This window comes from Corvus kubaryi, unplaced genomic scaffold (assembly GCF_017639235.1).
Source record: "Corvus kubaryi isolate FWS band 111438036 unplaced genomic scaffold, C.kubaryi_AGA036_p1.0 37184, whole genome shotgun sequence".
Taxonomy (NCBI): domain Eukaryota; kingdom Metazoa; phylum Chordata; class Aves; order Passeriformes; family Corvidae; genus Corvus; species Corvus kubaryi.
This window is the reverse complement of record NW_024581051.1, coordinates 280,533-302,025: the sequence shown is the minus strand read 5'-3', so window position 1 is coordinate 302,025 and position 21,493 is coordinate 280,533. Positions and strand designations below refer to the sequence as shown.

General features: G+C 37.8%; 1 protein-coding gene across 1 annotated transcript in view; it reads right to left on the bottom strand.

Annotated features, from left to right (window-relative positions):
• Positions 1 to 21,493, bottom strand: part of HEATR5B (HEAT repeat containing 5B) — a 55,911-nt gene that overhangs the window by 1,235 nt on the left and 33,183 nt on the right. The window contains exons 25-35 of the mRNA XM_042021992.1: positions 20,321 to 20,502; positions 19,151 to 19,219; positions 16,824 to 17,003; positions 15,916 to 16,153; positions 15,019 to 15,279; positions 13,941 to 14,068; positions 13,610 to 13,754; positions 8,907 to 9,176; positions 6,622 to 6,846; positions 4,514 to 4,665; positions 1,319 to 1,532 (exon numbers count right to left, since the gene is read on the bottom strand). Of these exons, the coding sequence (XP_041877926.1) occupies positions 1,319 to 1,532; positions 4,514 to 4,665; positions 6,622 to 6,846; positions 8,907 to 9,176; positions 13,610 to 13,754; positions 13,941 to 14,068; positions 15,019 to 15,279; positions 15,916 to 16,153; positions 16,824 to 17,003; positions 19,151 to 19,219; positions 20,321 to 20,502 (2,064 nt within the window). The remainder of the gene's footprint in view (positions 1 to 1,318; positions 1,533 to 4,513; positions 4,666 to 6,621; positions 6,847 to 8,906; positions 9,177 to 13,609; positions 13,755 to 13,940; positions 14,069 to 15,018; positions 15,280 to 15,915; positions 16,154 to 16,823; positions 17,004 to 19,150; positions 19,220 to 20,320; positions 20,503 to 21,493) is intronic.

The window sequence follows — 21,493 nt, the reverse complement described above, 5'->3', positions numbered from 1 at the left end:
TGCAGATCATTGATGAAAGATTGTAAGATGTAGAGTGCCTATCATATTAAAGGATTTCAAAACACTTTTCAGGCAGACAGAAATGTTACTCAGTTGAATCTGAGTATCAGCCTCCCCAGCAAGCATAAGTGAACTGATACTAGTATGCAAGCGTTCACAAAAGTCAGGGATAGTTACCTGCTGTTATTTATATTGGTCTGGGAGATCCAAAAACTAGCATGGCAGCTATACTTCAACTAGCATGATCTAATAAGGCCACAGCCCAAAATGGCAAAGGGATCAAAAGGGTTGACCTTGAGAACAAAAAAAGCAGCTGAACTTAAGCAACAAGGCAAATTTTTGTATCTAGAAAGGATATAAGTACACCTTTGAAATGTGTAACCTGTTAATTGTACATTTTAAGCTCAAAGAACTTAAAAATGCATGGTAACTCATTTATCCAAACTTTTTAGATTACCAGAGTATTAATTATTTTCCCTTAAAGGTTTTGACTAATTCATACTCATGGGGTGATTGTCTCCAGCCAGCAAAAAATCAGATGTTCTGTTTCCTCATTCATTTCAGTTACTCTCTCACTTTCATTTCACATGTTTCAAACAACGGTGCCAGAAGCAGAGTGAGGGTCAAGAAATTTAGTATCTTATCAACAAAGAGAAACTCCAACAAGGAGTATGTTGGGGGAAAAAAAAAACCCACAAAAACCAACCAAGAAAACCTCAAAAAAACTCTACATAAAACCAATAGTAGTATTTTTACAACGAACTTTTTCAGCATTTGAAGTCAAATGTCTGCACAGTAGGTCTTCAGAATGCACATTGTTTCGGTGGGAGAATAACTAACTTTAAGATAAACTACAAGTAATGTATTCTATCTAGTGAATCTTGCTTCATCTACAATCAAGATACTCTTGACAAGAGTATCTTCTCAATTTCTTGGGCTCTTTAGATAAAACTTGTTGAGCTGGTAGATGCAAAAAATTGATAAAAGTCTACTAAAATAATAAAAGTTAACAATGAGAAAAAGTAAATTTAAACAGCATGAATTACAAATTTCCAAACAGAAAAAAATATCCCTCATTAGTGCAGTTCATGTTTACATATTTTTCCTGCCATCACCACAAATGCAAAGGCTACAGTGTATCATGCTGTGTATGCTATGCAAGTTCATGTATACAAAAGTTCTAGCACTGGAATTACAAAAGCGTGTTGCACACACGGTCCATTTGTGACTATGCCATCAAGCTCCTAACTACAAGATTTCTAATGTTCAATATTCTATTTTAGCATTACTCATTTCTCTAGAAAACCTAAATACTTACTATTCTGCTCCTCACCAAGGGCAACCAATGTTTCAAGGACTTTAATTCCTTCCTGGACTGCTAAAAGTTCCAGATTGTTGTTCGGGCGGCTCCTTTCCACAGCTTTCAACTTCTCAACCATGATAGGGGCCAAGGAATGAATATATGGAGTTGACAGGGCACGATTGGTGTGTTGGAACACAGAAAGCAGAAGCTGGTAACACTTGGCTTGAACCTAATCAAATCAAGATAAATACATTGCCCTCAAGGTTATTTGTTAACTCAGGGAATTCTCATAAACTCGGTTATCTCTGATTTAAAATTAAAAAAAAAAAAAAATTTAAAAAAGAATTAAAAAAAATTAAAAAAAAAAAAAGGGAAAGAAACATACTAAGTAAGAGGGAAGTAGCAACACAGCCCATCTAGTAAAACAGTATTAGCCCAGCATTCAATAAAAGGAAGGCAAATTAGAAAGAACATGCCAGTACTAAGTAGGAGTAACAATAAAAACTCAGAGAAAATAAAGGCATAGTTAATGTCATACAAGTCAGTCACACCAGTTCACAGTGAACTACATCTTTCAAGTCTCAGAACTACCAGCTCTAATAGTAGATTAATCTTCAAAATCATGATATGCTATTCCAATCCCAGAAAGGCAACACAGCTCATAAAAATGACTTGGAACAAAGTGATCTTACTGCTCTAACACGAGCCAGAGCTGTAGCCAAAAGTGTCAGGCCTGTCCCCCCCCTCCTTCTCATTCTCCATCTAGTGCTGGTAGTAGCATAGGAGTAAATGTGTAGCCATACTGTGAGCTGATCACAGAATGCTCTCCTTGTCTTCCTTCTATTTTGTTTTTTACCCTCCTCCCTCTCTGTGGAAAGCAGAGATTATTAAAGCCAAGATTTGGGAAAATGACTCACTGATGATCTTGTTCAGATGAATTTATGAATGCATTTTTTTGGGGCATATGAAGATCTTCCTCCAAAAACCTCACACAAATAACCCAGACTTTTTGAAAAGGTGAAGCCTCACAACAAATATGATGATAGAACATTGTACATGTTTTCTAACTGCACTCAAGTCCAAACAGGATGAGTTATTGAGCACATGCTGAACAGAAATGTTCTAGAGGAAGTACTACTGAACAAAACGATCTGTGTGGAGATCCAGGGATTACTGGAAACATAGATACATAAATAAAAATATGAAATAAAAATCGCAGATCATAAAAACTACTGGTAAGAAAATACAAGTTTTGCAGCTCATGTTACTGTTAATTCAATGGGATACAGCTGCAGGTTTTCTATACAATTCAATTTTTAAGGTCTGAAGTAATAACACTTCTCATACCATTTGTATGCTTTATAACAGAGCTCCACAGAAGAACATTTTTCCTTAATGCCTTACTCACCATCATCTTCGACCTTTTCAACAAATTTTACCTCTCTCTCTCCATACCATTACAAATAATTCTCTTCCTTTTCTGCCTTTCTTTAAACTTAATTCCTTATTAGCTGTTAAAGATTATTAGATTAGTCTTTGAAATAAGGAGTAAAAGTCTCTTTTCTTAAATGAAGACATATTTCGAAAGAGTTTTATTACTGCATCTGACAGCAGAATTTCATCCAAGCTTTTTTCCTTTGATCTGTGTAATATAAAACTTTGGACTATTGTGCATTCACAGAAGTCTACAGAAACTTCTGTCAGGTAAAATCAGGGCTTCTTCAAAGCAAAACGGGCACACTCTCATGTAAAACTTGCCCAACAGCATTGAAACACTTGGGTCTCTCAACTGAGTTATCTTGTTGGAACAAAAGGGAATTGAGCTCACCAGACTTCTGATTATTACTATATATGATATTTAACCTTTTCATGTGGTAATAGTTTCAAAAATACTCCTGTATTTCTTTTAAGGCATCAGTTCTTTGGAAGAGTTTTCTCCTTAATCAGTTCAATGCACTTAGAACAATCACTATCATGCTTTTATTACAAACAGGTGTCTCGTTACTGGCTGCCACAATGAGTATTTTACATTTAAAAAGCTAGAATGAAAACACAAGTATTACAGAGTATATGCTCTGCACATCAGTGAGGAGAGTGGACACCATCTGGCTGCTGTCCAAGCTTGCTCTGTGCATTACAAAAATAGTGGTAAGTTCCAGCTGACGGGCAGCTTTCCAGCAGGGTAGTGGGCGACAATGTACTTCTCTCTCCCTGCTCATGTGTTTATATAGAGCTGAGAGAGAGTATGACATTAAAGTTTCGCTTAATACAACTGACATTTCCATTCACACAATATAATTCTAAGTAGCTTTCCATCCAGAGTCAGGCTTCAGAATCAACTGAATTTTATGTTCATGCTGGAAAACACCTGCCCTGCTACAGAGAATTATCAGTCTAAACAGGATTTTAAATGCCCCACTGTGACCCGAAACACATCCGCACTTTTTGCGTGTTTTTCTTCTCAGGAATCTCTGCTGTGTTTGCTTGTGGAAACATTATAGATTTCTCTCCTTAGCTCCCACCTGCAGATTTGTATACCCATTCAAACTGATACAAGCATGGCTGGAAAAGTTAAGCTTAACAGTGCATTAGCCTGCCTGAACCAAGTCAGTCTACAACTTTTTAACTTTCTTCTTTATGAGAAAACAATTCAGAAGGTATTTCACAAAGACAAGCCAAAGGGCAGAAGTGAAATCATGAGACAAATGAATTAGATCTGTAGGTATTCTGATGGTGACCACAAAATTGTATTTTTGCTCACAAACTGAGTTTTGTATGAACGTGTAAAATAAGCACAGGTTTTGCACCAATGTAAAATTGATCAGAAATGTGGGCTGTAATTTTATCTACAGAAAAAATGGTTTAGTTTGTATTATAAAAGATCAATGCTAATGTAGAAATGTCTCCACTCTCTGGTAACCAACTTTTCATCTAATAAAACTTCATATACCAAAGACTGGTTTTGCCTTTTAAAAAGCTGAAGTCAAGAACCTGGCATAAGGCCACAAACACACTTTATCTAGAAGCAATTAGTTTGGGTTATTTTGCTCATGAGTTTCAATAATGCACTGTTGAAAATTCTAGTTATTTTGACAGCAGTATCTGTCCCTGAAGTAAAGGCACCACAAATCATTCAGGAAATGTGTTAAATATATCACAATTAGGTTTTGCCAGCCATATATCATCCACATTCCTATAACATGATCTTACCCAAGGATCAGAAGAATTCAATGCACTTCTGAATCTGTTCATACATCCATTTTGTAAAGACTGCACTCCAATTATTTCAGGGCTTGCTGACCAGAGGAAGAGAGTAATAGCTGTAAGTATGCTTACTTCATCAAGAATAGGTTTAGAGGCTTCTGAAAAACAAAACCAAATATGCTGCTAGCTTATTCCAAAAAGGCTTTAGCATTTATTTAGTAAAAGTCAGTGAACACAGATAAACTTACAAAGGGGAAATATATACACTTGATATTATTTGCAACTGCGCATGCATTTACTTATTACAGTATCATTATTGACTGTGACTGACAAAAATCTGAGCAACTCTATTCTAACAGTTGTTTTAATACAGTAAGTCAATCTTTCTGAAACTTAAGTATCAAGGCAAACATCATCATCCACACTTTCTCAGACCAAGTCATATTTTTGTTTTCAATGTGTAAACAAGAGGGGAAAAAATATTTTTAGATCCTTTCCCTGTTAAAGATCTACTTCATTTTTTAAAATTATTATCTTCAGCTGATACAGCAGAGTAAGAAAGAGATGTCCAGTATGGCAACAACTTTTACTTAAAATGAGGTTTCACAGAAAACTAGTTGATCTGACAGCCAGCTGTCACCACTAGGAACAGTCTACTTTAACCTTTCCTGCTTTTCAAATAGCCTGTATTTGCCATTGTCATATTTTTTTTTCCTTGTATAAGCTCTGTCTTCACAGATCTCATTCAATAATTCACAATTATTGGAACAAAAATATGTATATTTATATATCAACTATTATAATATATATAAAAAGCACTGTTCTGCTGGTCTGGTTGGCCACATTGGTTCTGCTCTCCCCGAGAGGCACAAAGAAACAGCATATATAAAGTCAGCAAAAAAGAAAAACAACATGACTGCCCTTCACAAATGTCAGCTAGTCACTCAATTGGCTTAGCCATAATGTGAAACCTCACTTCAAAAAACTACTGCAAGCATTTAAAGTGACAATTTTTCTTACATTATTTAAATTATTTTATATTTACATTGTTTAAATTTTATTGAATGATGAGGTTTGAAATTGAATGCAGTGGACCTTGCTTAGATTTTTGTGTGTGTGACTATCACACTTCACAGAAGATTGGAAAGGAAAACATACACTCTTGCAAGGAACCAAGAAAAATTTCTGAAGTCTCCAAAAAAGCCTACAGCCAGTGATGTTTCTGGAAAGAGGGCCTGAGAAATCTCTACAGTAACTAAAGGCTGGAAAACGAGAGCTGATGTGACAAATCAAATTAAAAGTTTGGCTTGGTTAACACAAACCTAGTGATCCTCCCCCTTCGGACATTTCAGAATCATTTGCAATTACCTACTCATTCCCCATCTCTCACATGAGTAACTCCATTCAAGCCTCTCTTCGCTCTCCACAAATGGCTCCTTGGCAATGTAATGGGATGTTTTTCTCGCTGACTACCACTATGCAAATGGCAAATCTTTGTGTCTCTCTTTTGCTAACTATGCAGCTGAGACTGTACATCTTTTTCACTTTTTGAAGGGCAAGGCAAAGCACGCATGTGAACTGTAAGAGGTGGTCTGCAGTTCTCTGAAGAGACACAGTAACCATTGTGCTGATGAGTAACAGGGATTTTTTTGACCAGGGAGAGGATTTCTTTCTCACCCCAGAAAGCTTTTAACAGTATTTTGAGTATCCTACTCCAGTATGAACCTTGCCACAATTATCTGTGGCTGTCTTCCCACTCATTCACTTTAACACTGACTGTCACTAAGACTAAATGACTTGTGCCAGAGTAAAACCTGAGAGGCAGTGGCTGCCAGATGCACAGCAAAAGGGAAAACTTCTAACTGGAGGTTATGATCAACACTATCAAGAAAACAGACCAAACAGGGACAAAACTTGGTGGGAACTCCTGAGATGTAACTACTTTGTAAAAGTCAATGTTGTGCTTTTCTTCAATAAAATCTACTAAGCAACTGAGGAGTTTTGCTCACTCAGGTCTTATATGAAGTTATAGGCAGATACCATACCTACATTTTCATTACAGCAAAATCCATTTTTCTTGAATTTTAACTCTCCTGCACTTGGAAACCACTTACCAGGCTGAGAGTCTTCCAAGATAGATGCCAGAGTGCTGCGGATAAGACCTGTCCATTGTTTCTGAGTTTCATCAGTCTTGACTGTTGGAAGAGTAACAATAGTTTTTATCCCTTGAAGAGCTGCAGTGACTGGAGGTGGGACCTGATTATCTGCTGACTTTACTGCTGTTTCTTTCAATACTCTTGTTATCAGAAATAGGATCGTGGGTAAGATTGTCATACATCCTAAAAAAAGAAAAAAAAAAGATAAAATAGAATTTCTAAAGTGTGGTAGATAACCTCTCTGTCTTTCCCTATATGGATGCATTTGGTTGGAGACAAAGGAGATGAGATAAACTGCAATTCAGGTAACAAGTGATATGTGTCCTTCAACATTTTACCACCAAATTCATTCATCAGTACTACTGAAGTGTATCATAACCCAAGTCATACAAGCCAACAATTGAAATGCTGCTGTCACATTCAGGAATGATGATCTAGCTATTAAAGCTTTGTCCTACATGGCATGTGATATATGGTATGTCATCCAGGTTGCTAAGTATCTTAAAACAGGATCTGCATATCACTAGGGACCTATAAACACCAAAAAATGGAGGTCTGGAAACAAGTATCCAAACTAAGTTATTGCATGTTCCAAGTAAGGTGGTGTGTGGTACAAGCCCCAGAAGCAAAGTAAGGAAGCTGTTTGGGTGTCTCAAATCCTGGACAAAGGCTGTCAGAGTTTCAATATCACATGTAGACTTTAAGCCCCTACAGGACTCAAAGAAGAGGGCTGTTGGGTTTAGGCATGCAAAATCAATCTATGGATCACTTCAGACAGTCAGGTCTCTTTCCATATCTCTTCCATGCTTCATTTTCCCACATCTGTGGAAATACAAATCCTGCCATTTTCCTACTTCTGGGAATGCTGTGAGGATTAATACATTAATTAGAACAATTATGACAGGAAGGGGCTGCTGGAGGTCATCTAGTTCAACCGCCTTTTTCAAAGCAGCCGTTCTTTAAGACCAGATTGCCCAGGATCTTATCCCATGGAGACTGCAAGATGCTTGTATTTTAAAGAAAGAGAAAGAAATTTAAAAAACCACCCAATCGCAGGAAGTGATGAATTCTTTTTGTTCAGTTTCCCTTATATCCAAAGGCTCAATTAACACAAATATTTGTGTATGTGCTATCCCTGCCTCCCTACAGCTATGAGCTGGCTACATCTTCTGAATGAGGGGAAAAAACAAATCCCTATCAGACTAATCTCTATAAACTTACAGTACTTTCTGAGCTACTTTCAGTGGCCACTTGCCAAATACTGGGAGTAACACCCTCACTCCAGACTACACAGAAGTAATACTGTTCCTCTTTTGCCCACCCTCTTTCCCATCACCCTCTTAAAAAAAAAAAAAAAAAAAAAATCAGGAATCAAATAAAAACAGGGAAACAGGGCACGACTCCAACTCAAAATCTATTGTTCCTTAAAGAATTGCAAGACACAAATTCACAAATTTCTGATGGAAGACAGGCCATATTGTCTTTTGAGCATAACTTTGTCCAAATATCTTACTTACAGTGCATATCATTAGGGGACCAACTCTAAAACATCTTATCTATATGAGTGGGTAAAACTTCCCAAAGATTCTTGAGACAAAACTTAAGCTATTTGCTCTCCAAAAAACAAAAGTCAAAGAGCACAGCCTCCCATGTAATTGTGTCCTTTACCCCTGAACTTAACTCAGTGCAATTATCCCAGCTTACACACATCCTTTGTGACAGTCTTCCTGGGCAGAAGAAAGCTCCATTTAGTTTATAATCACATTTGGAACGACTGACAGCCAACGGCTGCAAACCCAAGTGTACCACAGATGAATTGTGCTGTTTTTCCCTCAGTAGGATTATCTTTTCATACAGCTGCTGCTTTTCATGAACTTTTCAGGAATTTAATTATCTTCAAAATGTCTGTGTTCTTTTACAATATGATTAAAATTGCCCAAAAGGTTTCAAAAGCATGAAAAAAGGGAAAAAAACCCAACAATAAAATCAGATTGTGTCTTGGGGTACAAAGCTAATTTCCTCAGCAAACTGGCAGCACACATGCAAATTTAAAATCAAATTTCCTTTACGCTGCTCACTGGAAAAGCCTGAATTCTTATTTAGTTAATCACCTAAATATACTTATCAACAGATGGCCCTTAAAGCATCCATAGCAATATATTTACAGTTTGTTTTCAGCATCATATCCGCACTGTGCTGCCGCTAGAATTATCACTCGCACATATTCTGCTACGATGCCTTACCTGCTGGAGAACACAGGGAAGGCAGGTCAGACAGAATATTAACGCTGGCAGCCACGAGACGAGCACTCTCCTCAGAGAGGTGGGATTTGGCAGCAATGTGACTTGGAGAATCCGACACTTTTGAACTCAGATGGGGCATGTGTTGTACTAGGATAAACATGAGCAATTCCATGGCTGCAAAGACCAGAGATTTCCCGGGCACAAGACCACCACTCTCACCTCCCTCTCCTAAAGCAAGAGGATTTTCTTTTTCCTCATTATCATCTTCATCTGAAAAAGGAAAGAAATGTCTGAGGAGACAGTTAAAATCCCATACCAAAGACTACATGACACACTCTTCCCAAAGAAGTTAAAAATCAAGGAGAAAAAGTTGCTGTACAGTAAGATAGGCCAAACATGGCTCATGTCAGAATAAATGTTTTAGTTAGAATGACTTAAAGGGGTTTACAATGCCTTAGAAGTATTGTGATTGCAATAATACTTACTAAAAATCCATCCAGAACTAGAAAAAAAAGTAGCCTTGCACAAAATAAAACTACAGTTAAGGATTTTGCTTCTTTTAAAACTGATTATAAAATTAACAGCAGTGAATGCCAAATAAACAGCCAGGACATTTTTTTAAAAATTTCATAGCTATTAATTAAATGTTCCACCCTGACAAAATCTTATTCTAGCCTAAACTGATTATGAAATAAGAGAACAGAAAAGCACTGTAGGATTCTACGAGTAAGTTCATGATTTGAGTGTATTCAGTTCAAAAAGTCTCTCTTTTGATGGCAGCTTGGCCAGCTGCAGTCTTTCCTTCTCCCACTAAACAGCAACAGAGATTCAGTAAGTCAGAGCTGGCCTGAACTACCCCTATAGAGCTCCTATGAATTTAAATGATTGCTACTGTTATCACATTCATCAATCTGAAAAATGCAGCTTACTGGGCTGACAGTAAACAATTCCATTAATTCATATGAAGAAACAGAGCCTGCATTTTCTGTTGTGCTGGTTCATCAAGTTCCAGCAAAATCTTCTCCCTGTTTTTATGTGGAAAACAGGCAAAAGCTATCAGTTGGGACTTTTTTTATCAACAGTACATCATACCAGATTAAGATAGTAATTTTCCTTAGTAAGAGAATATTCCTTGGGTTTTACTTCAGGTAATAGAAAATCTGGCAGACCTACCCAACTTAACCAGGTATCAATGAACTATTTGCCAGGTTGCCACTTGGAAACTAATTCACCTAGCAAAGACGGAAACAGTACATCTAATGTGAGATTTTTAAAGAAATGGTAAAGGGATAATCGAACATGGAGATTCTCTCTTAAAAGGAAGAGGCCACTAAAAGTACCTCAGTAAGTAGCTTTCAGACTGCTGGTCAAGTTTTGGGTATCTCCAAGCATGGAGATGTCACATCCCTGGGCACCTGTTCTACTGCTTCACCGTTCCCACAGTGACTAATTTTTTCCTTGTATCCCATCTGGATTTCCATTGCCTCAATTTGTGTCCATTGCCTCTTGTCCTGCCACCACTTGCCTTTCAGAAGACTCTGGATTGGCCTTGTCTTTAAATCTCCTTTAAGAAGGGGGATTGCTATTCTATCCCATATTAACCCTCTCTTCTGCAGACTAAACAAGTTCAGCTCTCTTAGCCTCTCCTCATGGGTCACACACTACACCTCCCTAAGCAGCTTATAGGACCTCCACTGAACTTCCTTCACGTTAGTCAACATCTGTCTTACTCAGAATGAGGAGGAAGGGCAAAGAGAACTAGACACTGCTCCAGATGCTTCTTCATAACCATATCCTTAATCCACTGGTCATGCTTTTCTAACACAGGCCAGTAACAGAGTCTTCAGCATTGCATAGGTTTCACACAAGAGATTCACATACACAACTCCTCATCTGGCAAATCTGCTATCCAGTCTGTTAGTCCACCAGCCTATACCAGTGCACACTCCATTCCAAATGCAGAATTTTGCATTTGTCTTTACTGAACTTAAGCAGGTTCTCAGACCTGCAGTTCAGAATTCCTCTAAAAGGCAGCACTACCCTCCAGCACACCCACCATTTGCACAGTTTGGTATCACCCACAAGTTTGCTGAGGGTACATTCTTTCCTACCTGTCCTATGTGCTTAACAGTAGCAGGCCCAATACTGATCTCTAAAAACATCAGTTGCAACCAGCTGCCAGTCAGACTTGAATCACTGAACTCCATTCAAGCACAGCAGTCCAACAAATTATTCTCCTACTTCTCAGTCCACATCACTCCAATTTGACAACGATATTGTAGAGTACTGGCTCAAAAGCCTTGCAAAAGTCTAAGTAAACAGTATCTACCACCCCACCTCCAAAGCCAGTTATTTCATCACAGAGGGTGATGAGGCATTATCTACTTCATGTACTAAGTGCTTTCAGAATAAATTTACTCCAAAACCTTTCAACAAGCACAGCAGGCTTACTGGCAAGTTCACTCAAACCCCACCTCACGTCTTACTCAAAGTTAGTCACAGCATCTCATTTTTGCCATTCATTGGAAAGCTTTCTTGAGCACCACAGCTTTTCAAAGATGACTGCAACAAACTTAGCATGTCATCAGCCAGCTCCCTCAGATGTGTCCCATCTGGTTCCAGGGTATGGCCAGCTTTTTTGTAAGCAGCTCCTAACTGGATGCTCATCTGCTGCAGCTAGCATTGCTCTCCCCTAAGCTTGCTCACTAGACACAGGAGAAGTAAGCAAACAAGATAATAGTGCCTTAGTTTTTCCTCTAGTGTGTTTTGTCATTAGATCACCCAATTCATTCAGCAGCAGGTCTAAATTTCTTCTGCTGACAACATATCTATAAATGGTGTTCCTGTCACACTGGACATTCATCATCAGTCTCAGCTCCAGCTAAATTGTGCCTTTCCTAGTTCCACTCCTCCATACCCAGGAAGTCTTCAGTAGTCTTCCTTGGCAGCTTGCCCCCATTTCCAACATCCACACACTTCCTTGTCACATCTGAGCTCAGTCAGAAATTCCTATTCAGCCAAGTCAGCCTCCTGCCATGATCATTTTGAATGAGCTTTATTTTGTCACCAAAGATGAACAATCCCTCTTTCCTTTGCCCTTCAGGAAAGCTTACTACAAGATCCCATCTACAAGCTCCCTGCACAAGCCAAAGTTTGCCAAGTAAGGCCAAAGCTTTTGCTCTGCTACTCATTTTCTGCCTTTCCCTTGAAATTATGACCTCCACTACCATATAGATGGTACAGCCACAACTACCATTAACCTTCATAACCATTTCTTCTGTATTAGTGCAGAGCAAATCCACTGAGCCCCACTCTTATTCGGACTGTCCAGCATTTGGACTGAAAAAGTCTGTGCCTCGTACACTTCTGAGTGCTAGCCTCCTGCAGTGTGACCCTTCCACCATATGACTGGATGGTAAAAGCCTCTCATGAAGCTCCCACAGCTTGATTGGAATGCTTCTTTGGGTTGGTTTAATATGGCTTCATTTGCCTCCCCTTCTTGATTAGGCAGCCTGTGGCTCCTGACTGGTATGACCCTTCACTTCCTTTCAGTGGTATCAGTTCTGATCTCTCAAAGTAGGACAGCTGGCTCCTCTTCCCTTGACAGATCTCTACAGCGTTCTCCAAATGGATATCTGGAGAGAGAGCCTTTTGTTGCTGGAAGTCACAGCATTGCAGCTGCCACCGTCATGCAAGTGTCATCCTCCAGGGCCATATTCCCACATAGCCTATGGCTGTCTCTCCTTCTGAGAAACATAGGACTTCAACTCCTGCACATGCAGGGCCTCTGTGGAGAACATTTCATTTCTCCATTTACCTTTCCTGACACCATAGAGTCTGCTCACCTTCACAAGCATTTCCTTCATGTCTCACAGGTGAGACCAATGTCACTTCCAGCCCTGGCTGCACAGACAAGCCTCTGGAGCACAGACACATCAGCACTTTCATCTGAATTTGAAACCTGGTCATTAGACCTCTGATGCACCAGAGATGATTGTCCCTCAGTCAGCAGACCGTGTTGTTGTATGTCACTGCCATTGTTATGCTGACTCTAGCAGTCCTGTACAGTCTTGAGCAGCACTTCTGGGCAGCATGAGCATGCCCTTCCATGCCAACTGCCTTGCTCCTGTTGCACACCCTGTTCCCAGAGCTCCTGGTTGCTGACACGCCCTGAGTGCCCTGAATGTCAGTGAAGTAAGAGCCCAGGTGCAAGTCTGCTCCACATCCTGGCAAGATCTCCTGGGCAGGCAACTTTTCATACTGGTTCCAGGACCAGTTCACTCACCTCATGAATGTCAGTTGTGCCAGGGACACGCCACAATACCCTGGTACTAGTGGCTAAACCATCACACTTTAGAAAAAAGGTAAATTACATACTAAGGAGGCAGTCAGTAGAGAAACATTAAGGAAACTGAGCAAGGTAATAATAAGGGGGGTGCTGGGTATAACTTGCATCACTCATACTCCAGAAAAATGAATGAAAACCATGATGTGAAGTGAGAATGATCAGAGGAAGAAAAAATGTATCTTACAAGAGTTAAGAAATCAGCAGGTAATTATGAACACAATCAAAATTATCTGTGGAATACACCGCATTTTCCTCCTCAGTGTAACAATACTCTAATGCAACTGAGTTCCTTTCCCAATATGAAAACCTGTTGCTAATTTACTCTGCAAAGCAAGCCGTGTTTTCAGAATCTTACTTAGTGTGTTCCTTTTTTCCTGCAAATAATCTTGAGCTGCTCTTACTATCTGCTGGACAACTCCTGTAACCAGTAGCTGGACTGAAGGAGGATCCCATGTCAGGAGGAGTCGGTGAAGCACACTCAAGAGTTCAACACCAAGGAGCTGCAGTGAAACAAAATACATAGAAAAACATTAATTAGGACTAAGCAATTCCTAATTGTTATGTCACTTGCTTATGATGAATATATACTTTTCTCACACAAAAAATAATTACAGCTTTTGTAATCATCATAGATGAAAGACGAAGACATAGAAAAAGCTGATTGTTTCAACACGCTCATACATTACCTGATCCTCTGCAATATGGATCCTGGCACAAGGGGAATCCAATAAAGTATGAAGTGCTTGTAAGCAAGATGTAACATGCTCTACAGGCTCTTCAGGTCTCGGGGAGCACAGAAACTGTATACTAACACCTGAAAAGAGCAATAATTAAAAAGAATGTTCATATCATAATAAAATCAAGTTTTCTTTTAAGATTTTTTTATAAGTATAGCAGGTTCTTAACAAGTTTAGAAAGCTAGATGTTTTTCTCAATTCTTCTTCCTTTTAATTAAAAGAGAGTCTATGCAGAAGAATTGTATTCACTTCCTCTTCTGCATCACGTCTTCCCCAAAATTTGGCAGGATAAATAATGCACAGCAACAACAAGCAATTTAAGAATACTGAACGGAAATCCATATTTTGTTCGAAAGATCTATCTGTATGTCAGACATATGAATCCTTCAGTTGTAAACTGAGTTTTATTTTCTTGAATTCCTTTAAATGTAAAGACAAATGAAACAAAGTTAAGCCCCAAAAATCATGCAATATTCATCTTATACATATGGCACTTAATTCCAGATTTAAATATGTCTTATCTCAGACAACTGTTGGCATTCCTCAGAGTAAGAGATTACATCCACCTCTTAAAGCTGTTAGGTAACAACAAAGGGAAACAGTTAATGCTACTCACAGATGAAAAGCTGATGCAAAAGCTACTCCATGTGACTTGCCAAATATCAGTCTGTACTAAACAGTGTTTCTATAGGGGTGTGTATTTTAATTAACCTCACAGCTTTTGCATCTTTGAAGCATAACATTTAGTATCATCTGCATTATACTACAGTGTAGAACAGTTCCTACTCATTTTATTCAATTAAATAAATCACAATAATCACACTGACAAATATTCTGTCAAAGCTACAAAGAACGCAGGAGGCAGAGAGATAAGAGAGAGGATGAGACACAGATTTTCAAAACTTTACTGTCCAGACATGCAATGAATTTTAAACTTCACAGACTTCAAGCAAAGTATCTTTTCTCATTTTCATAGGGGTTCATACCATAACATGCTGCTACTGAATTCTAAACTTGTAACTCTTACCCAAAATTAAGTGCATTCGGTCTTTGTTGATCTCTGGCAAAGATTTAGTGGTGGGTGGAGTTCCAGGTGTCTGGTTTAACATAATGGATGTAGCACGTTTCTGAGAATTAGGCATTGCTGCAGCAGTATCTTCTGTTGACTCTGACACATTAAATCCTGTACTGTTTAGCCAAAGTGCCACTGCATGTAGTATGGGAGCCCAGGAGTTTCGGTAATGCAGTCTAGCTGTATCAATAGTTTCTGGCGTGTAAAATGCTCCTCCTGTTAAATTAACAGAGCAAAGGTAAATTCTGAAATCCTCTACAAGTGACAGATAAAAAGCATGTACTCTGAATTTATTAGTCTATTTATTCTGGATGTGCTTGATTACATATTCAGGTGTAATACTTGTTATGGCAGTACATTCCAATTCACCTTGTGCAGTAGCAGTAATAATATCTCTCATGAACAAGTGCAGTGGCCTCGATAAAGCAGTAAGCAGAGAGCAAGAAAGGCAGGCACAGTCATCAGGTCCTGCAGCATTTTTAGTACAGAGCATTCACTCTTAATTCAACAAAATACTGTAAAATGGTATCTGCTCTAATCTCAGGGGTGAAGTTTTTCATACAGACAAGATCATTTGGATTTGATACCAAAGTATTAGAGGTGCAGAAGTGTTCTTAATTCTACAAAGATGTGGTTTTAATGATCTCAGTGATTCAAACAAAGAGTATATTCATTGCAAATTGAAGGAAAAAAGCTTCAAGTTCAAAAACACTGCTACTACATGCCCAGGCAGAAATTTATCACTTGCATACAAAAACATGCATGTGAAATAATTTATAGAATAATTCTGAATGTCCAGCTACAGGGTTTTTTTCTGTTTTGCAGAACACAAAAAGAAAATTCAGTGCATACCATCTGGTGGAAGCTGGGTAGCAAATTCAGCTGGTAAAGTTAAAAGAGCATAATCTTTCAGCGCAGCCAACCAGAGACGGCTCAGTGCAGGCAGTTCAGGTTGTACAAGTGTTATCAAACTGTCTGGTGGCAACTCATCCACGGTACCAAAATCATCCTCATCCTCCTCTGTGCTCTTTAAAACACGCTTTGGTTTGGTTTCTGCTTCTTTCTTAATTTTCATGGCAACAACATATACCTAGAAGTAAAACATGTCGAAGTATGTGCTGTGAGATTCTAAAATGAAAGCAAAACAGCAGCCTTTCCCACAGATTCCACACAGATACAATTCACCAGAAAATTACTGAAAAAAAAGGTTTTTAATACAACCACATTTTATTTACATCCTTTCTTTTATTTCTACCAGTATATATATATATAACGCTTAGGTTCATAAATGGGACTTTCCTAAAACAATTAGGCCACACTTTCTTCCTAAAAATGTGCCAATTATAAACACTTGACACTGTTAACTAACTAGTTAGTTAAATAGTCAACTAACTGCAATATTTTCCCACAATCTATTTTATGGTTGTTTGATTTTTAGTGTTTTTTGGGGCAAGGAGATTTTGTTTTCTTGTTTGTGGGGTTTTTTTTCAAGTTTAAGAGCAGTAAGATGGGAAGAAATTCAGAATCTGATAGGGTATGAGTGCATATTTTTATACAGAAAAGTGTAGCAAAACAACAATCATGCCTCACTGTAAATAATGGATCAACAGAATGGCAGAGAAAGATATTGAGGTTAAAACATCCCAGGAGTAGAACTGCAACAGGTTAGGAGGAAGGCATGCAGCCAGCATGAGGTGTGAGGCTGCTGTTACACTGTAAAGTGTTCTCAAACTTTTAAAGATTTAATGGTCAACGTCTACCTCAGCCCAGGCTTTCAGAACCGCAAGTTTTTCCATAGTAGTTGCACTCTCTCGGTAAAGCTGGCTAGAAGATCCTTTTCCTGCTTGCACTTTATCCAGGGAAGAGACAAGAAGGTTGTGAACTCGGCGAAGATCATTCAGGTCACTTACAACCCCACTTCCTATCCAAGCGCTACATACCTAGACAACAAAGTTAAGAATCATTCTAAACTAGCAAAAAAACCCAACAATGCTATACATGAAAAAAAAAATTAAATCAGTTAGAAAACCAAACCCAAAACAACCACCAGGAAAAACTTAGGCATTCTTCCTGCTTAAGACAAATAAACCGGGTTTTCCTTTTTTTTCTTTCTACCCATGACAACAGAATTGCTCAGGTGGGTGGTTATAAAGGCTGTATTTGCAATGCATATTACAAGGGAACTCAATAGATATATGGAAAATATTTAAAAATTTTTTTAATCCTTCATAAATAGGTTATAACAATTTTTTTATTCTCATCCCAAGTGTTTGGTCAATCATTCAGGTAATGAGTCACTGCATTCTCTGTGAAGAATATACTGGACAGCAACCAAAAAAATCTTATCTTTAAAACCCCTCACATCTCAAATCAATATATAAGGCTCCATACTAGTGGGATGCTTTCAAATTATTAATGTCAAGAAAACACTTAGAAATTATTTTAAACATCGAGCTATGATTTGGAACCCAGAGTTTTACACCTAGAACAATCTATTCACAATGGTGGACAGACAGTTGGCTGTCTCTCAACTTTTCATTTGAATTAAATGGATCAAAACAGGTACTTAAAATAACAAACATCACACAGATTGTCTGCTCCTGACTAATGCTGTACATTGGCACTCATCCTCTGAAACACATTCATGCCCAGACATAATGCAGGCAATAGAAGAATTCTGGCGCAGCTGCTATTCTACAAAGAGAAAAAGCGACAAATTCTTTCAGAAGAGCTGCTCTTATTCTGGAGATGATTCTACAAGGATGAGGATCAGAAGCAAAAAAACCTCATGAAACTCAAGTAGTTCAGGTTTTACAAACTCTTTTTTTCAAGGCCTATCTCCAATTTATTTATTTTGCTTTTAGAGAACCAGTTCCATTTAATCCTTTGGGGAAGGAACTCTCTCATGATCTGGAATGATGGACATATTTAAAATAACATAAATGCAAACACGAAAAAGCATCCCAAACACGTACAGGACAAAGCTGTTGAAAACTTCCCGAAGAACTGTTATTCATTCACAGTAGGAATAAGACCAGCTTCAATTCTGCTGCTGAGCAAGTCAACAACTGTTTCCGTAATGACATAAAACTATAACATCCAGCTCCTTCAGGGAAGCTCATCTCTGTCCATGTAACTTCTAGAGAGAGTTAAATATCCAAACCTAATCTCCCACCATTTGATCCTGTAAGTGCACACATCTACTTTAAAATTGGTTGAATAGAGAAGATTTTGACAAGTTATAAGGAATATTAAATGGTTTCATATAAACTGCCTCTTAGTTTAGTTTTAAATGTGCAGAAACATTCTGTAAATCAGGCTGAACATACTTTTTCCTACATGTAGATACCAAGCTATGCTGTACATGATCTATCCTTGCAAGTTTTGCTGAAAATTAAGTAAAAGATCAACACAAAATCATGCTCCTGATGACCCAAATTTATTAAACAAAACTCAGAAACACAAGAGTTATCATTTTAAAACTTATGTTTGCATAGCTAACAAAACTGCTTTAAACCACAGTAGTTTCTTTAGAAACATACTACTACAGCTATGTTGCTGATAGTTGATTTAAATTGCAGTACACAAGATCACACACAAGAAAACAATGCCACACATGCAAAAAAAAAATCTTTTAGCAAACTTTCACTGACAAGTTGTTACTATGACTGTAATGAGAATGCTCAATCTCCTAAATTCTAAAGTAGAGCATTAAACTGAATGGAAATTTAGTGTTTAAAGGTAAATTATCAGTAATCCAAACGTTTGATCAGACTGAAAGAAAACAAATAAACTACTATTGGTCTCATTAAGCAAAGAGGTTTTTTCTTTTTTCTCTTTTTTTCTTGCAGGATTGACATGAAGACATAGTTCTAGATATGTTTTTTGATGTAGCTGTCTAAAAGGACTTCCGCACTTCTGAGGAACAAAATATTACTACTAGGAAACTCAAAAGATGTTGCAAGAACATCACAGCCTAAGTTTACAACATCTTCCAGCCATTTGATGCTACTTCTCTTGTGCATCCTTCTTCCAAAGAGAAGGAAAATTAGTTTTGCTTATAGTATGTGAACATTTTCCACTGTACCTGACAGGCCTTTGCAGTTATATCAGATGGTGTATCTTGGGAAAAAGCCGGCCTCAGAGCAGCTCCAACCTGTTGATAGGAAGAAAAATTTTTAAAATCCAACTAAAATAACAGGGACACAGTGTTGTTTATCTCACCTTGTTTAAGGCTCAAGGACAAATACAGAACAAGCAAGACAAGATTGCCAAATTTGGCATTGTAGTTATACCCCAAAATTATCCTTGCTGTCTAGCAAACATGTGCAATAGCATTCTTAACAACAACAACAACAAAGTCTTAAATTACCTTTTTTCCTGCTTGCCCATTGCCTTTTTAAGTCTCAACTACCTTTGTGAAATACGTGATATTATCTTCCTTCTGTTAATGAGTATCCTTTTAATCATTACAGTATTACAGGTGAAACTTCTGCTAAGGATCAATAAGCCAATGACAATTTGATGTCCAAAGGAACAGTGATGTGAAATCAAATGTTTATGTTTGGATTTGCATCAAGTCCGCTTGATGCAAATCCTGGCTGAAAAATGCCTTTTAGGCAGTTGCTACAAGGCAGTATTTTTCTGAAACAAAAGGACCAAGTCCAAGAGAAAGAAGCAATGGTTACAGCATTACAGAAGGAAGAAGAAAAAGACAGGAAGTGAAAAAGATGAAAGCCTGACTTTAAAAAGTATTTGGAAAGAACTTGAAGACAGAGTGAAGACAAAAGAGGTGAAAGAGTTAAGGTATGCAACAAAAAAAGCACAATAATATCCCAAAAACAATCTTTAATTGCCCACTTCCCAGTGATCTACTTTTGTATTTTTCATTTAAACAGAAGTACATTCAATAATTCCCAAGAAAACAGATTTATTAGATTAAATCTAGAACTGAGTGAATGATATTTTCCAATTCCTAATTCTACAAACTAATAGCCACTTCTGGAAAAAATTAAATGTAACTTACAATATTTGGCTTTCAAGCTACTGAATTTTAATTTTAACAGCTACTAAATTACAATAAATAGAGATACAAAAATAAAATTTGAAGAGGTAAATAAGAGTGTCTCTCCAGCACATTTTCACACAGAGAAAAATCTCCTCACAGCTTTTTTTGAAATAACAAAACGTGCTCAAAGCTAATACTGGCATACTGGCATAAATACACAATTTCCTGAACTTATAAAGGACGTCTCACATTCGCCTGATACTGCTCCAGTATCACATGGCCTGGAAATTCTGGCTCGGGAACAGATGCAAATTTCTTGATAATGTCTTCAAGAGCTTGCAGCCCCGCCATCCGTAGCTGGTTGCTGTGGTCAGTGGCAGCCATGAATGCCATTCGGATAAGGTCAGAGAGATGGAGCACTAAGAAGTCATCTTAGAACAAAACAGAAAAAACTATTTAGCCACTTAAAAGATAGCTAACATGACAAATCTTTGCAACATTTTCCTCATTGACATGCATGAATTCTACCCATTTGTTTTCAAAGGTCCACATTTAATGCATGGAAGAAGCAGGAAACAATGTAACCTAGCTTTCTTTCTTGTTTTCCACTTCCCCTACCCCCCCAAAGTGATTCTATGACTTTTATTCCTAAGACAACCTTAAAAACTGAGCAGAAATTGCATAGAATGGAATATGTAAATGTGGCTAAGTATCTCAGAATATATTAAAACATTCAGGAAAGCTAATTTGAATGACCTCCAAACATACAGGAAATCTTCAAGGCAATTCCTGCTCCTGCTCGACTCCTATGCTTACAGTGACCCCTGCTGATGTCAAGCTTAAACACCTACAACTGAGTATGCCTCTAGTTCTCCTGAAAACCACATCCAAGGCTGCAAGCAAGCAGCAGACAGCGTGTAAACAAGAAAATACATAGCTTGGTAACATTTCTGAAAGGATTATTCTTCTCTATGTATTCATTTTATTTCGTTTCCTACTCTCAATTTGAAATTACCACATGTTGTACAACCAACATGAAAATAAATTATTTAACAACATCTGCTGTAACTAACAAAACCCACAAATTGCCTAAGCTATTTTCAAGTCTCAAGCTAAAGAAGAAAAACGTCTTTTGTGGCTGAAACTTTTCCAAGGCATATCAATAAAGAACGAATGAAAATAATTTACAAACTACAATGTGATAAAGTCTGCCACTTACTTTTTCAGACCATCAGAGACAACAGTAAAATTTGAGTATTTTAGAAGCTGAATTTGGGGTGGTAGAAGTTGGCTGAGTTTTCCTTTTTACAATGATACCAAATACATCAAAGTTCACTTTAAATAAATAGAAATAAAATTCCCCAGATTAGGATATGCAATTCTCTGCAGGACCCTATAAGCAGCAGTTAGTTCATTATTTCC